Source organism: Poecilia reticulata, linkage group LG21 (genome assembly GCF_000633615.1).
Source record: "Poecilia reticulata strain Guanapo linkage group LG21, Guppy_female_1.0+MT, whole genome shotgun sequence".
NCBI lineage: Eukaryota > Metazoa > Chordata > Actinopteri > Cyprinodontiformes > Poeciliidae > Poecilia > Poecilia reticulata.
In genome coordinates this window covers 4,679,123-4,696,860 of record NC_024351.1, presented here as the reverse complement: position 1 = coordinate 4,696,860, position 17,738 = coordinate 4,679,123, and the positions used below count along the sequence as shown (strand labels likewise).

Below are 17,738 nucleotides of genomic sequence, written 5' to 3'. Positions count from 1 at the left end.
AGGGGTGGGGGGGGCATTAGTGAGATGATTTTGCTCAATGAGTGCAACATGAAAGTGTGTCTGAGGTCTCAGGTGTGTGATGAGGAGGATCGAGGTGCAGGCAGGAACCGAATCAGGACCTCAGGAATGGATTCAGATGCGTTTAATTCTGCGTTTGTCTGAGCGTGTCGAGGGTTTTTTCCTTCAGATCAACACTTTCTGAAATTTAAGGGTCGCATTTAAAACTGCGACATGATATGGTAGATCCAAATATACAACAAAAAAAAGAGAATTAAATAGTTTGGTTTTTCTGACGTTGTGAAGTAATCTGAAAAAACTAAATCTGACCGAGGATTTTTATCTGCAAACTCTCCAAGTACAACTGAAACAAGAAAAAATGAACTCAAGTAACTTTTCAGCAAGATAAGAGTTTGTTTCAAATCAATAATTCCTGAATATTGATGAAAAAGTACTAGTTATAGCTACAGAGACATTTGAACTTATAACATGGGAAAAATGTATTGAATAAACCAAAACAGCAGCCATTTTGTTAAACACTCGTCAAGTTGAAATGCTAAACAATCTCAGACAAAGGCAAGTTTTCGCTGCTGCTGCTGCGTTTATATGAAGTCATTTCATTTACTGAGTTAGAGATGGGTGTGAAAAGCCAAATCTCCTCCTTCCCTTTAAAGCAAACATCGCTAAGCAGAGCCTAGGGGCAGGAAGTGGAGGCGACTGCTCCATCCCTGTTCCCAAGAAGCAACCAACCAGACAGAAAGGAGGCGGCGAGCGACAACACCAACAGTACTATGATTGGCCTCAATCGTCTGTACAAAACCAGGTGGCGTGATTATCGATTGCTTTTTTTTTCTGTTTGAAGAAGGGGGGGGGCGATCGGAGGAAGATGAGGAGAGGAGAGGGAGAAAAATTACCGAGAAGGAAGGTTAGTGTTCAAACTGGGGCTGCAGGTAACGATTATTTTAATAACCGGTTTTCTGATCGATTATTTTGACGATTAATCGAATTTTAAAAACTGGACCATCCTGCAGATTTTTTATTTAACTACTTGAGGTTATTTCATACAATTTTAGAAATGCATAAAAATGTTGATGCCTAAAACGCAACGATACAGAATTCCTTTACTAAATGTCTATGATTATCTTTCAGATTAGCGATCAATAACTGGACAGCAAAACAGGCTTTTTATAGAACCTGAAGCTAAAACTACAGATAGACGTTTTTTTTTTTTAATCTTAAATGCAAAATAGATACATTTTTGGCATGTTTTGGGTTATTTACTGCTTCATTTCAGTAATCGCTTCACGATTAGTCATTTCAGCCCTAATATGTTTTTTGTACAATTTTGACTTAATTACTCTTCTGAGAAAGATAATTTTTTAGCAATTGTCCTTTATTGAATGTATTCTCCAATTAATCGCTTGACGATTATTTCAGTGATTGATTAATCACGATTAATCGTTTCAGCCCTAATACGTTTTTTGTACAATTTTGGCTGATTGCTCCTCTGAGTACGACGATCTCCCTGCAATTGGTCTTTTTTCAGTCTGTATTCTCTAATTAATGATTAATCGATTACTAAATTAGTTGATTTCAGTAATCGATTAATCACAATTAAGTCGATTAATCGATTCAGCCCTAGTTCAAACACAAAACAAACAATCTGATTGGCTTAAGGAGAGACGAAGGGATTCCCACAAACAAAAGTAAATTAAAGTGAACGATGAAACGGTGGACAAAATCTAGACAAACAGGTAAAAGAGGGAAAATCTAAGAGCTGAAAACCCTGAAGGGTAGGAAATGACAGATGAGTGGATGGAGGGAGGTGTGGGAGTTTAGAGGCGCCTGGCTCCTCGCTCCTCGTTCCGGCTCTACCTTTATAGCTTCCTGGTGGGGGGGCGGAGCTGGGTTTGGCAGGAAGGGGAGGGCCTGTACTGTTGGAGTTGTTGGCTGGCGGTTGGAACGAGCCAGACAGGAAGATGCCATCAGAAAGAGGGCGGGGCTTGCGCGCAGTGGGCGGCGGCTGAGGCCGGCTCTGAGAGGGCAAGGCGGAGGCCGGGAGGTCGCCGTACGACTTCCTGGTCGCCGACAGCTTGGCCTGACCTGATTGGCCGCCGCTCCCTGCCGAGTAGGCTTCCTCCTCGTCTTCGTCGTCGCCCGCGTACGAGACGAATTTGGCTGTGTAGAGCGTGTCGGGCGAGATGACCTGTGTTTTGAGGTAGGAGGTGTTTCTCTGTGGTGGGGGCGGGGGGGTGTTAGTAGGGTGGTGGGGGGCGGGGGGGTTGTAATCCCGAGGCAGCGGGGGCCGATACAGACCGGCCGGCTCATCGGGCGTCAGCAGCTTTCTCTCTGCCTCCTCGTGCTGCCGCCGCCGCTCGGCCTCCAGACGGGCGTAGTACTCCTCCTCCTGTCTCCTCTGGGGGAGGGATAACCTGTTAGTAAGCTCCGCTCTGATTGGCTGCCACCAACACTGGATGCTAACACGCTAATTAGCTAGAAACACAGCTAGAAGCTATTCAACAAGCAACCACCCACCTCTCTGTGACTCGCTTTGACAAACTAACCCTAACCTGACTTACGTCTGGAAACGCCACACAACCGACGGTCCAACATCGACGGCCTCAGCTGGGACGTTTTTTAAAAAATAATAAACTGAGTTTGTCACCAAAGTTTTAGCTAGTCAAATTTAAGACTTTTTAATGCCACGTTGAATGAAATTCAAGACAAAACACTGAATATAAAGTATTGTTGGAGGTAAAAAGCAAAAACTGAAATCTCTGGGGTGAATTTGTGGCTGTTGTATTTTTTTAAGGATATTTGCACTGCAAGAACAAAATCTTTCGAAATATTTCTGGTCTAGTTTCTAGTGCAAATATCTTCGCAGACTTGAAATAAGAAACTTAAGAGCAGTTTTTAAGTAAGTAATAGCCGTTTGTTTTAAGTAAATAATTCCTTAACATTGATGAAAAAGTTAATTTAAAGTTAATTTACCAATTGAACAAGTGCTTTCTCATCAATACTAAGGAATTATTTACTTAAAACAAACGCCTATTTCTTGCTAAGAAAGTTATTTTTAAGTTACATTTGTCTTATTTCAAGAGTACTAACATGTTTGCACTATAAACTACAAAAATACTTTGTAGGATTTTGTGTTTTTGCAGTGTGGGTAATTTTAGCATTTCAGTTAAAGTTAGACTAGCAGCTAATGCTAGTTGTCGTTTACCAACACGTTTTTGGAAGCATCCTAGCTAATGCTAGCAGATAAGCAAACGTTGACATTTCACCTCACTGTAGCTTTGAAGGTAATCAACATGCTAATTATAGCATATTGATGAAAAATATGTAACTGCAGGTTTGCTACTGATAGCAATATGCTAATGCTAGGGCTTCTGGGAATATTGGCAGCTTCTAAGTAAAAGTCTTGATTTTTTTTAAGGTTTATCGTTTAAAAGAAAAACTGGTTTCAGATTCCTAATAGATCTGAAAACAAACAGGATCTAATCAACTGAAACTGACTGGACAGAATGTGGCTCTAACTTTGTCAAGAAACTGATTTATTTTCAAATATATATACACATATGAAATATATACATATTTATGTAATTTATTGGATGATTTCCTGAGTTTATTTTTCGTTTCAGCTCTTTAAAGTGAGTAAATGTGAGGAACATTTCCCCAATGAGGCCCCCGAGTTGGACCTACAGTCGACCCTGACCATCAATTACATCTAAGAAACGACCTGAAACTTGATCAAAATGTTTGGATAAAAGGTTCTGATCCAACTCCTACCAGACCCACCGGGTCGTTCCCTCCCTCTCTGCTTTGTTCGATCAGGCTATATGTAGCGGATCTCAGTTTACATTGTGAGGTTTTGTGGGTTTTTCTTCCAGCTTCCAGGCCACCCTGACTCCTAGCATCTCGACTTCAGAGGACGAAGCTACGCTGGTGGGGGAGAGATTTGGATTTCAGGGTCTGCTCCGGGTCTGACGTGAGATTATCTTCCGTCTCATGTGGCGACGGTCGGATCCGATCTGCCTCGACAGTTCGGCCTGAAGAACCTGGGAGGGATTAGCGGCTGTGTGGGCTCCGGGTTTATGAATATGTTCGGCACGGATGAGAGAGGCGATATTAGCTTCTCTAATGTGTGTGGGGTGAATGGTTTGGGGGAAATGTTTGGGTGGAGAGTGGGCTGCATTCCCTAAACACACGTTTGGATGCTGGATGGAATGGAAATAAATAAAAAAAAATACTAACAAAATTAAAAACTCTGCTCTCCCCCTGAGAAAACTGAAACAACTGCACCTTCCTGACAACAACATGATGGGGAAACTCATGCTTTCTGGTGGGTGGGAGCACAAAACATGACACAGCAAAACGTCACAGAGGGTGGGAATGCTCAGGGTGACAGCATGCAACGGGACAACATTACATTTAATAAACAGCATTAAAAAAATACTAAATTAATGAGATTTCTACCAGAAAATGATGCTTTTAAATAACCAGCGGTCTCATCACGGTGAAACAACAAAACATGGACGACATTTGTTACAACAAGCGGCACAAATGTGCTTGATGGCATGAAACCAAACCGCTGGTTATTCAAAAACAAAAATATCTCATCAACTTAAAAGAAAAAAGGCTGATTATATGATTGATGCCCACTTTATGCAAAAAAACAACAAACTAATTTATGTAAAAAAAAAAAAACACACTTAAAAATATTGAACAGAATAAGGAAAAAAACCTAAAATATTTCTGAAAATAATCATTTATTTCAAGTATTTAAATAATAAGTGTGCATAATTTGAGGATGCTTGAAACTCCGAGAATTAGACCAATGCCTTTAAATCCTACCCAGTTTATCATAAATATAATAAAGATTTAAACAAACTGAGCGTCAGCAGCTCCAGTGTTGTCACAATCAGCTGTCCAGTATGAGCGGCGTATGGCAAGCCATTGAGCGGCATATGGCAAGCCATTTTACCATTTAAAAAGAACAAAACCGATCTCCATTTCCCATTTAAAATACATGAATAGCTAAAGATTTTGGAAATGTACTTTTTGACATACAAATGTAATAAAAATGACTATCATTGAGCAGATAAAGTTAAGTCATATCAAAATAGAGCATAAACAAGCAGATTCTGGATTCTTATGTCAGCATAAACTTTGTGAAAGAATGTAATACTGGTGAAATGTGGTTTGCTGCTAATACATTTTAAAGCTACTTAGTTTTCCTGCTTTTATATAAAACTGATTTAATTTAATCAAACTCAAATTAGCAATTTAAAAAGATCACATCTTGGAAACGTCATAAATGTTAGTGACTCGTGTTTCAGCTGCTTTCTGCCGAGTTCTCAGAGCAGTTTAGATTAAATACCTTCTCAGAAACAGGATTTACATTAACAACACCACATTGGTCTAATCCCAGGAATTTCAGAGAAAAATCTTAAAGTTTTAAACGTCCGCCATCTTTAAACGAACATTTTCTCAGACAGACGAACCGACCTTTTCCTCCGCCTCTCTCTTGACTCTCTCCTCCTCCCTCCACCTCCTCTCTTCCTCCTGCTTCACCCGCTCCTCCGCCTCCCTCTTCCGAATCTCCTCCAGCTGCTGCTTGCGCCGCCGCTCCTCGTCCTGCAACTGGTTTTTCACACACAGACACACACACACAGACCACGCCATAAGGCAAACATGCAGACAGGGAAATAATTAGAACAGCAACAACCACCGACTTCCAATCAAGCAATCTGAGATTATCTAATCTCGACTTTCTGGACGCTAACGTGAAGTAGCATGTTGCACAATGTCTCAATCTGCTGCTCCAGCACAGCAAAAACACAGAAACGCACACGTCCGACCATGCAGACACCAACATGCAGCAGCAGCAGCAACCAAAACAAAGCAGCAGCAGTAAAGCTCCAACCTTCAGGACTCCGATATGCAACATTTATCTCAGAGAGCTGCAGAAATGCATTTAAACCAGTAAAAACATGACAAACAGACCCGTTTCTTTTGGCTGGATGGCGGTTAAAGGGTCAGTTCAACCAAACTATAAATAGAGGAAACCTTTCTGCATCACGTGGAAAAGAAAAGACAATAAAGTGAACAAAGAAACGTTTAGTGAACTAACATCAATTTGAAAAATCTGCAGGTTTTTGCACATCTTGAACAGCCTGCAAAATAGCTTGCTCTGATTGGTCAGCTGTAAGCCCCGCCCACCAAGCTGTACCTGCTGCAAACAAATTTACTGGACAAATTTTATTTTAATCGTCAGAAAAACACTTTGAGAAATCTGAAGATCTGAAGGGAGTTTTAACTCACAGGTTTGGGGTTAAGTATTTGTGTTAAGAATTATATTCTTTAAAATTTTAATTATCTTCATTTTTAAGCTTTTTAAAACATTTATATAGATTTTTATTACATTTCTATTTAGTATGACTTGAATTTTCTTAAAAATGGCAAAAATGCAACAAGTGTATTCAAACAATAAAAAGGAAATAAAAAATATAAAAAATGTGAAAAAACGTAAACATAAAACCGTATAAAAACTCAAATTAAACTTTATCCAGAATTTGCTTCAGTTCTCTATTTTTAAGCAAAATACAACATTTGTTGTAACGTTTCTTACATTTCGATTTAATTTTATTTATTAAAAATGCATCAAATGTGTAATCTACAAAATAAACATTAAATAAAATGTATTAAAAAATACATTTAAGCTTTATTTATAATTTGCGTTTTTTAAATTCTGTTATATTTTTAATGTTTATTAAATATAAAATTAAAAATGGCATAAATTTGTGTTATTGCTTCTATATATTATGAATTACATTTTATTAAAGAAACTTTGCAAAAATGCAAAAAAGGAGAAAAATATAAATGGAAAAAATGTGAAAATTCTATTAACTCACCATAAAACTAAATTAAAATATAAAAAAAGAAATGAAACCTTTTTTTTAATAGTTTAAAATTAATAACTTTCACTATTCTCTGCATTAATCCTGGTCATTTTTGCTGTTGTGTGGTGAAATATGAGCGTCCAGGCAGACGTCTCTCTCAGCCCCCTGCAGGTTTCTGTTAGTAAAACATGAATTCGTTAAATTTGACGCTGCGGTTGAACAGACCCTTAGAGAAAACGCTCAGCCAGTCGTGCACAAACAGGTGGATGAACAGAAAGATGAAGAGATGGATTCAGGGACGGCACAACGACATGATCCTCATGCACGGGTCTCCACCGGATGAATCCAGCCATGCAGCTTCTCCCTCCGTATTCACTCAAAACAAACATCACCAGCAGCTTCTAGGCCTTTTTTAAACCCCAAACTTCCCCCGATTTTTCCCTAATTTTTGATGTTTTGAGTGGACAAAGAGACAAAGCGCTTCGACATCAAACATCCCAGAACCGGCTGCTCTTCAGCACCCCAAACACTCAAGCTAACCCCAATGAAACAGCAGCTGTGGACATTAAAATATGTGAGGGGAGACAGAAAGGAAACGAGGGCAGGTGGGCAGCCGAGACAGAAAACAAGGAGTGATGCGAGGGCAGGGACAGGAAACGCGCCGTTAACAGGAAGAACATACCAAGTCTAGAACAGAGATAGCTGGGACAGCAGTCTGCTGCTGCAGAAGAAGAAGAGAACCAAGAGTAAGAGAGGGAGGGCCGACAGAAAGAAAGAAAAGGAGGGAGGAGGGAAAATACTGAGAAAAACGTGGAGGAGATTTTATAAATTTAATAAAAAAGGAGGAGAGGAGGTGGAAACGGAGGAGCAAAATATGTAAGCAGAAGGAAGGGGAGGACATACAGTAAAGTGAAAACATTACTTATTAGTGGCCGTGAACTGGACAGATGTTAATTACACCTAAACATAATTATATTCCTATTTAGAGACTCTAGATTTCTTTTATATTATAAAAATCAAAAACATTAATCTCATTTCTCCCTGACAATTACTCACCTGGCTAATTAAAGGTTAAACAATACAAATTGTATAAATTATTGATTTGGGATGGAAATAATTTTCATGATTTTGGTTTTTCTTCACATTCTGACACAATTTGGCGTCACGGCTTTGAAGTAGCTGCATTATTTAGACGTGCTTCAGAAATCTATTTAAAAAACATTTTTTGGGGTTTAAATATCTATTTATCTAGTTCTTTAGTTGAAGATCAAAAGGCATTTAAGAATTTTTCTTTAACTGTATAAAAATATATCAAGTTTAGATTTTGCTTCCTCTTGTGCATCTTCTATTTGCACAAAAAGTCAATTTTTACAAAAAAAAAAAACTCAATAATGCAAGTCAAACTTTAAAAAAAACATTCTTAAATGAATACTATTTCCTTTCACCATTTTCTATAGAGGACATTTGACTTGTACTCTAAATACTGCAACACAGCGAAGGTTTATAAAAGAGAAATAAACGAATAAAAAAAGCAACATTCATAGTAAGTTTGAACCATTTCAGGATTTTACAAGATGATTTTACAGTATGCATAAACAGTGTGTGGAAAAACAAATATTTCTGAATCTCACTGAAGCAGCTGATCCGAGGCATTGATTAACCATCAATAAGTTTGATCGCCTCCGTAAAAGTTTGAATTTATCGACAGCTCAATAAGTTAGCTTGTTTTTAGGTCATTTTTCCCCAAAAATTGGTGTTTTGCAACTGAATTAACCAAACAAAATCTGGACCAATTTCTAATTGCTGAACAGTCAAACACGGCGTTGGAGGTATGGTGATGTGGGCTGAAGTGAGTCAACCACCAGTATGTGAGGTAATCCATCTTCAAATACAATTCAAAACCGTTTTAATTAGCCCAAAGGGAAATTAAATGTTACTGTAACTCAAAGAGTCAGAGTAGATCTCCTGCAGCAGTCAGTGCTGCAACAAATCTGAAGAGGCCTCTGACTGAAGACTGTATTACGACTGTAACAACATGCCAACAGCTCAATGTCCAGGCTTCAGGGACGATGTTTAAAAGTAAAATGTCCTGGATGACATCAAGCAACGCTAATCCACCTCATTTGCTGTTGCCACGTCTTTTTTAAGTTTCTGTCAGGCCGTTTGGTTAGAAAGCCAGGCAGAAACAAAATAAATATATAAATAAAAAATTATAAAACTAAAATAGGAGGAAAAAATAAAGAAAAAATAGATGCTAAAGTAGGGGATGTAATCAATGTAGAAGATTGTTTGACTTTTCTGGGATTTGGGGTCATAGTTCAGGTGTCGTTTGCTTTACAGATGTGTATAAATACCTTGTTGCCATGGTTACGCACCATAACAACTGTCTGAAAGTTAAACACTAAAAAAAAAAACAAGTCAACCCTGAACCCAAAACTGGTTAATCGAAAGCACAATAATCCCCAAAAACACATCAACAACAGAAATGGCTGTAAATGGCCCAGTCAAAGTCCAGATTTCAACCTTCTTAAATAATATCCACAACTGAGAACTGAACAGAAGAATGTAGAGAGAAATTAATCCAAATAAGGCGAGAGAGATAAAGATCATCTTTCCACACACGGTTCCTGCATTTCAATCTTTTAACTTTCAGGTTAATTTGGTTTAAACTGGATCAAACTTTCTCCATCAGATCCCTGCAGCTGTTGGGTGCCAGGAAGCCGACTAGCAGAACCGTTGCCCTCCTTCCTGCCCATACCCGGCCATCCACCCTTCCAGCCAATCAGATTTAAGCAGTGCAGCATGGCGAAGCGATGACAGAAGCATGTTGCAGATGCACACTGCGCGACATTCACGGCGGAGGAACCGGTTTCCTCCTCTAAGCGACTGAAAAGGCGGTTCTGTTTTTCTCCCCATCAGCCTAATTTTCCCGCGACTCGCCCTTCCTCGAGCGCGGAGCTGCGGATTTGTTTCCGGACTCTGAGCTGATGGGTAAGGCGGCTTGAAAAAAACAGAAGTCAGGTTTAATACTGCCAGAAAGCCTGCGCACATGACAGAGTGGGACCTCTTCCTCCAAGACAAAAATCCTGCTTTCCGCCATTTTAAAACATGGCGTCCGACTGACTGTTCCTGCGTCCGTCCTTACCCTGGCTCTCTTCTCGGCCTCCAGCCTCTGCATGATCAGCATGGCGTCCATGTCCTCATCGTCCTCCTCCTCCTCGTCTTCGTCGCTCTGTTTGGACTCCTGCAGCCGCTTCTGGAACTGCCACTCCAGCATCAGCTTCCGGAGCCGGTCGCTTTCTTCCGCCGTTCGCTCCGGTTTCGCCTGAGAAACGGCAAGAATTTGAAACGAGGACCTTTGAAGTGGGGAGAAAACTCCAAGCTGGATAAACTGGAATGCTTAATGAATTTTAAGGTTTTATTGAACAGATTATGACAAGTTTATGGTCTAAACAAAACATGTTCATTACATTTCTTTGCACAAAATCCTTCTTGGATAATCAGATTTTCTTCTGCTCTTTAAATCCAAATAAGACGCTGCTGGCCACGCCCCCAAAACCAAACACTTACTCTCACACGTGAAAATGGCTGCAAACAAATGTGGAGTTACACAACTGTACATCTTCGAAAAGCAGAAGTGGAGCCTCCTGCGCAACCAACAGGAATGCAGTAAGTGGTTTCTGGATGGCAAGTCAACAGCAAAACACTCGTCTTTTCCAGCAGCCATTGTACAGTGGGTAAAACCAGCTGACCAAATGTGCTGGAACTGAGCTTAGGTTGCTAGGTAACAGGCAGGGCTTTGCTGGGGATGCTAGGTAACGGTGTAGTGCCCGTGGAATGTGACTTAAACATAAATTTAAGACTTTTTAAGTAAAAGACATAATAATTGATGCATCTTTGGTCTCTGAATCATTATTTTTATTAATGTMAAAAATGTTTATTGTAATATTTTGAGTTGCTTGTTTATTTTCATCTATTAAAATCACTTCGATGGATAAAACCCAACAAGTCAGACAGGAAAATATAATTTTTTGATTTGGCTAAACACAGTAACTGTTGCCCAATAATCCTCCTGCATGCTTTTTAAAACACTGTAGGCTAACAGAGAGTTAGTTGGTGATTAACAATAATAATCAAAAATCACATATTTTTACCTGCAGCTCCTGGATTTCCTTGTCCAGCAGATCCACAATGTGGAGCTGCTGCTGCTTCTCGGCCTTCTCGCGGGCGTCTCTCTTCCAGGGATCCGGAGACAGGCTGTCGCTGGTGGACAGCTCCTCCTTGCTGATGGTGATGTACTGCAGGTCGCGCCGCTCGATGGTCCGCGGCTGCTGCTGAGGAAGCAGCTCCCTGATCACCGTGTCCATGGCTGAAAACGTCCAACAAAGTGATTCGCTTTACAGATACCAATCTGAAAACTTGTGGCCAAACGTGGGACTTTTCCCTTTAACAATAGGAATCAATTCAGAAAACAAGTTAGGGTTTTTAAAAGATTACATTTTTCACAAATGGGCTCCTTCAGCTCCACCCGCCGCCATCTTGTTTTACAGCTTCTATTAATTTGGACTTTGAATTTAAATCAACTCTACAGCAAAATATTAGGGCCAAACTACAACTTTGATTTTTGATAAGAACAAGAATATGGTCATAAACAAACTTCCAGAAAACTGCGAAACAGCTGAAACACTGAGTCTGTTTAGAGTTGCTTTCAATAAAACACTGGCCAACATATTAGAGGTGTATGATTTTGGCGACTCATCTAAACAAAATGTTTGTTACACTGAGAAAAATAATCAGGAATTAATTTTAAAAAATGCTGGCGGGCCTAAATCTCTTCTCTACATTGTTGTGGTAAAAATGTGTCTTTTTTGTGCTGATATTATGACTTTATAATAATAATAATTTCTCATATGCTGGCCTTAAATCTCATAGGAGGGATTATATATATAAAAAAAAGACTTCTTGAAAATATTTTCTGTCATTTGTAATTAATTTTTCAGAAAAAACAAAGAAAGAAAGAAAAATATTAAAGCGGAAAAAAAAGCTGATTTTATTTTTATCGTCCTAAAATAAGGAGATCATTTTACCGGCGGAGTTGGCGGCGGCGGGCGGCGGCACGGCCGACCGCGGCAGGCTGGACAGCTTCTCCGGTCTGGAAGGCGGCGGCGGCTGCGGCTGGGGGGCGTGGTAAGGCTGGGGCGGCGCCATGGAGGCCATGGGCGGCTGGTGGTGAGGAGGCGGCATGGCTCCACCGTTGTTATGGGGCTGGACGGGCATGACCGGGTTGGCCCGGATCTGACCCAGCTTCCTCTCCTGCTCCCTCCTCTTCCTCTCTCTGGTAAAAAAACAATAATTGTTTGTTGGTGGTATAATTAAAATACCACCAACAACCTGCTAAACAGGAGAAAACACGATTTTCTAAACTAATTATTACTCCTCACTCATCTGCTAAAAGATGTAAATGTTATTAATTCGTATGAACAGCCAGGAGAGACCGATTTAAATTATTTTATCGTATTGCTGTCTTTTTTACATCTTTTCAAATGAAGGAGTGCAAATACAAAAAAAACAGACATTTTCTGAACTTGAAAAGTYGAAMATTTTCCACTTTGTGCTCAGCAAAGGTCAATTTTATATAAGAAAACAGGATCACTTTAGTGAACGCTTTAAATAAAATGTAATCATGATTAATCACAGTTATTCTGGTTAATCGATTCGTCCCGATTAATCGTTTCAGCTCTAGATTCCTAGCAACTCGACCAGCTCTGGTCTGAACTCCTTCTTCCAGGTGAACCAAACCCACCTTTCCTCCTCCAGCCGGGCTTTCTCCTTCTCATACCAGCGCTGCTGCTCCTCCCGTTTCTTGCGGTCGGCGGCCTGCTGGGCCGTCACCGGGCTGATGGTGGCGGGCGGTGGCAGCAGCTCCGGCTGCGGGTCGTAGGGGTCGGGGTAGACGGCAGGCGGCGGCGGAGGAGGCGGCGGCAGGTCGGAGCGGGACGGCGGCTGCACCGAGTGCGGCGGCACRATGTGAGGCGTGTTGGGCGTCTTCCACCGGCCCGGYCCGGTCTTCTGGTTCTGGCCCTTGTTTGAAGACGTGGAGGAAGCAGAGAAGTTGAGCTGCTCCTGGCTGGACGTCGAGGATTCCAGCGAAGAGGAAACCTGCGGCTGCGGCGTCCAGTGGTCCAGCGGGGCTCCCACACCTGGAGATAAACAATAAAACATKATTTAAAGTGTTTAGATGGACCTTCACTGACCTTCATGTCCACAAGTCACTAAGATCAGAGGTGGTGAGACATGGAGAACGATTAATCGGGTTAATTGTGATTAAYCGATTATTGACACAATCCTCAACTAACCTGGGAATTGASTAATCGTCAACTATTTTAGTAAAAAGTTMATCATTAACTTGACTTAAATAAAGACCATTTGCAGAAAAACGACACAGCCAGAGCAGTGATGTAGCAAAAACTAAAACAAATTATATAATTATATTAAAACATAATGGTTGGAAGCATTTTAGATGCAAATGCATTTTTTTCCTACAAATAATCATTTTTTCCCTAAAAAATGCAGTGTTATTTCATTTTAGACAATAAAATTTATATTTTCTTAATTTAAAAAGGAAGTGGATTGTTTATTTGCATTTTTATGTATTTCTAATAAATATTGTTTTTAAATAGGATCAAGTGGTTAAATAAAAAATATGCAGAAGGTGTAAAGTTTTTATACGATTAATCGTCTGAATAATTGATTACTAAAATAATAATTAGCTGCACCCCAATAACTATTATAGGTAACATATTTCCAACTGCCCTGATTGATTTCTGCAGTAAAATGATTTATTAAGGGCAGTTTGATACTTAATCTCGACTTCCAACTCCCAATCTGAGTTTTAATTTCATATAAAAAAATAAAATAAAGGTGAACTAAATTAAAAGTGTCCTCCATCTACAGAGAAGCAAAATTTTCTATCACAAATAAAGTAAACATTTTTTACGATATTCACATATTTCTTTATGTACTCAACAGTAAAATAAGCAGATTTTATAGATCTGAGGTTATTTCATCCTGTGATTGTTTTGTGAATGATAATGAGCAGYGAAACATTTCTACTGAATTTTTTGCTGTTTTTGTGCCATCARGAGTCTCYCTGGCTCAGGTTTCGCTCTCCTACCTCCTGGCGGACCTCGGTGCTGGTAGTCCAGATCCCGGTGCTGGTAGTCCTGCGGGTAGAGCGGCTGCATCCGCTCATCGGGCCTCATCATTCCCACCGGAGGGTACAGATCCTCCTGGGAGTGATTAATCCTCTGCAGAGAGACAAAAACATWAAAAAAATGTTTTAAAAGACATCAGAAAACAAGAAAATCATTTACATCTAGAGAGGAAAGATGGGAGGACAACAAAATAAAATGACAGTAAATTAATGGACAATTCAGTCATTCAGGACTTTGAAGGATGGAAGTTTCAAATGGTGAACAAAACCAGTAACTTTTTTCCCATCTTTTATTAATATTTTCCAGCTTTTGTTGGTATATAAATTCTGCTCTTCATGGAAGAAGATTTGTTTTTATTTGAACCTTGGATCAGCCCTTAGTTTCAGAAACCTCACTCATGTCAGACACAGAAAAATTTTATTAACTTTTAAAAAACATAAAAACAGAAACGAGGAGCAAAAAAAGCTTCAGAGAAACGGGAAAGCTGYGCCGTACCTGCATGCTGTTGTTGTGGATGTTGTCGACCACAGGGAGGCGCTCTCTGTCGTCCATGCCCTGCCAGTGCTGCGGGGGCCCCTGCCCCGGACCCACCACTCGGTCCTGGCTCTTGGAGGCCGGGATGGTGAAGTACTCCCTGGGGTAGGTCTGGGTGGGGATGGGGTAGGCCTCCGGCCGGGGCGGGGATGGCTCGTCCTGAGGGGAAAGAGAGGGACAGCTAAACACCCAAAAACTTACAAAAAAAACAAAATTCAGCTAAAAACCCAGAAAACTTACAAAAACAAAACAACTCAGCTAAAAACCAAGAAAACTTACAAAATTCAGCTAAACACCCAGAAAACTTACAAAAAAAACCAACAAAATTCAGCTAAACAGCCAGAAAACTTACAAAAAACCCCAACAAAATTCAGCTAAACACCCAGAAAACTTACAAAAAACCCCAACAAAATTCTGCTAAACACTCAGGAAACTTAAAAAAACAACATCAAAATTCAGCTAAAACACAGAAAACTTACAAAAACAACAAAATTCAGCTAAACACCCAGAAAACCTTCAAAAAAAAACCCAAAATTCAGCTAAACATCCAGAAAACTTACAAAATAAGAAAATTCAGCTAAACATCCTGGAAACRTCCCTAAGTTGAGACTGGAACCACATCTTTGTCCAACGTGTGTGAAATTTTACTCGTTGGTGCCACATTCCTCATTAAGCTGCAACAGGTTTGAATGCTGCAGGGCTGTTCGAAGCATTTTTGAGGCCCTAAGCAGATTTTAATGTGAGCCCCCCATACTGACAGATGCTTCATCGTTCCTAGGCTGCTCTAAGTGTGTAACATACAAAAACACAAAATCTTATCAAGTGTTTTAGATCTAGTTTGTACTTAAGAAAAAATTAACAAATTCCTTAATATTGATGAAAAAGTACTAGATCCAATCCCGTTCCAGTGCCTGATTATTTCACTTATAACATGGCAAAAATGTTTTGTTATAATGAAATATACAAATGAAACAAGTACTTTTTATAAATCAATATTTAAGAATTACTGACTGTAATAAGTCTTGCTTAAAAGTTACTCGTAAGCTAGATTTGTCTTATTTCAAAGTTACTAAGATATTTGCAGAACTAGACCAAAAAAGATTGTGTTTTTGCAGCTAGCATACTTTGTAGTGAGCTTATATTGCACCATTGTACATTTTACCCTTACAGAAGATGCAAACTAAAATAAAAACATTTGCATTTTGATATGCAGAAACAGAGAAACATTRAATTTACAGTAAAAAAGTTACAAGTTATTACAATTGTGCTGACTATTAAAAATGATATAGAAGTAGTTTATTATGTGTAATAATTCAAAAATTAAATGCATYTATTTGCTCTTGGGCTCCCCCTGGYGGTGYGGGGTGTCTCTGCACTTACGTCTGCACACAGGTTCCCGGTGGAAACAGAGGTGATCTTGGTTCCTGGTCCTCCAGGATAAACCGACTTGGTTGCAGGACTCTGGCCCTGATCTGACGGAGGGAAACAAAATGATGTTAAAACAAACCTTCACACACATTCAGTGTTTGTTTTTCCAAATGCAAACGTTTCCAAAACATTCGCTGCCAAAATATTCCGCTGGTTTGTTTCTGTATCTGGGTGGAGCAGCTGAAGAAAAACACCAGCAGAGGTTTGTAACACAGTTCCAGCCTAAAAATGTTTTCARTCCTACAAACCTGCAGAACATATCTGGATTACAATGAAAAGGGTTTTTTACACTTTTCAATCAAAGTAAACAAACATTTGATTGATCTTTATTCCAAAACTGTGCAGTTTGAATATCAGAAATCAAGAACTTTTCAAGGGATTTGAAGCACCTGTATGAACCGTGTAATACAGAAATGAAAAGTGATAAAAGTAATTAAAAGCAGGACTTACTGGCTACGTTGGGGCTGGATCGGTGGTCGGCCCGGTTCTTCAGAAGCCGGTCCTCTCCGCTCATCTTCTTTGGTTCTGTGTATGAGTCCCAACCGGGCTGCGGACTCTCCGGATCGCCGTTCTGCACGGCGTTGTTGTAGAGCTCGAAGCCCTCGCTCTTCGGACGCATCTTCCCGTTCTTATCGCGGCCGCGGTCCGACGCTGGGAGACGGGAAACGACGACGATCAGAACAAACAAACATTCAGGAGCCAAAAAACAATTCATTCAAAAACTCTTCTTGAAAAAAAAAWAATAATTTAGACATTTTAAATTCAGAACACAAATAAAGTTTTTACATATCAGTACTTGGGGTGAAACTCTGGAATGATTTAAGCATAAAACGGTGAAAACGTCAGAGACACCGGCCCTCAAGGACTGGAGTTTGACCTTTGACCCCAGAGTGACTCAGCAAAACCGAACGGTTAAAGATGCGTCTCCCTTTGTGTGTTACAGGAGAACACAAAGTGACGTCCGGCTGGGAAAAGAGAGAATTACTCATATTTGAACTTTCAGTACAATTGAATGTAGAATAGAAGATCTTTGAGACCAACCACTCTGTTTCATTTTGCTGTGTGGTTGAGAGAAAAGATGATGATTTCCTTAATGAATCTCGGGTCAAATTCCAGCAGACAAAAAGCAACTCAGAGCCAGACAACCCTTTAACCTCCACTACACCGTGTGTGTGTGTGTGTGTGTGTGTGTGTGTGTGTGTGTGTGTGTGTGTGTGGCTTTTCATGGACACACATGGCCCAACTGTGCTGCACAACAAAGACACCCTGTGTGGACATCCGCCCGTCTCTTTGGTTGGTGTAAACATTTAAATAGATTTTTATGAATAATTGACAAAATAAGATTTAAAAATATTAATTCTTCTTATATTTTCCCCACAGTAAAATGTAAGCATTTTTAAGGTACGTTTTCAAACTTTTTCAGCAAAAAAATGAACTACATTCAAAACCTAAACCCTGTGTTGGATTAATTTCTCCTTATTTTGTGACAGAAACGATTAAAACTGCAACGGAAGTGAAGGAGGAGTGAATAACGGTACCTCTCTGCATCAGGGGGCTGGGCTGGTTGAGGAGCGTCGCCAGGCCGTGGTAGATGGCTCCCTGCTTGGCCACCTCCAGAGTCACCACAGAGCCCGTCCGCGTCATCAGCTCTGCAGCCCTGAAC

The 17,738-nt window shown here is 40.1% G+C and overlaps 1 protein-coding gene across 15 annotated transcripts in view; it reads right to left on the bottom strand.

The window, feature by feature from the left end:
- The window catches only part of afdna (afadin, adherens junction formation factor a), a 113,355-nt gene that overhangs the window by 8,362 nt on the left and 87,255 nt on the right, over positions 1-17,738 (bottom strand). For 7 of the 15 annotated variants that reach the window (XR_532409.2, XM_008397227.2, XM_008397225.2 and 4 more), the window contains 12 exons: positions 17,614-17,732; positions 16,526-16,726; positions 16,028-16,119; positions 14,609-14,806; positions 14,074-14,206; positions 12,703-13,099; positions 11,987-12,234; positions 11,054-11,268; positions 10,045-10,224; positions 7,582-7,620; positions 5,506-5,640; positions 2,101-2,413 (listed from right to left, as the gene is read on the bottom strand). Coding sequence is in view for 14 of the 15 variants with exons in the window: in XM_008397227.2 (XP_008395449.1) it covers positions 2,101-2,413; positions 5,506-5,640; positions 7,582-7,620; positions 10,045-10,224; positions 11,054-11,268; positions 11,987-12,234; positions 12,703-13,099; positions 14,074-14,206; positions 14,609-14,806; positions 16,028-16,119; positions 16,526-16,726; positions 17,614-17,732 (2,270 nt within the window). In the remaining variant the exon portion in view is untranslated. The remainder of the gene's footprint in view (positions 1-2,100; positions 2,414-5,505; positions 5,641-7,581; positions 7,621-10,044; positions 10,225-11,053; positions 11,269-11,986; positions 12,235-12,702; positions 13,100-14,073; positions 14,207-14,608; positions 14,807-16,027; positions 16,120-16,525; positions 16,727-17,613; positions 17,733-17,738) is intronic. The other 8 variants (XM_008397232.2, XM_008397239.2, XM_008397238.2 and 5 more) reach the window with 4 other exon arrangements.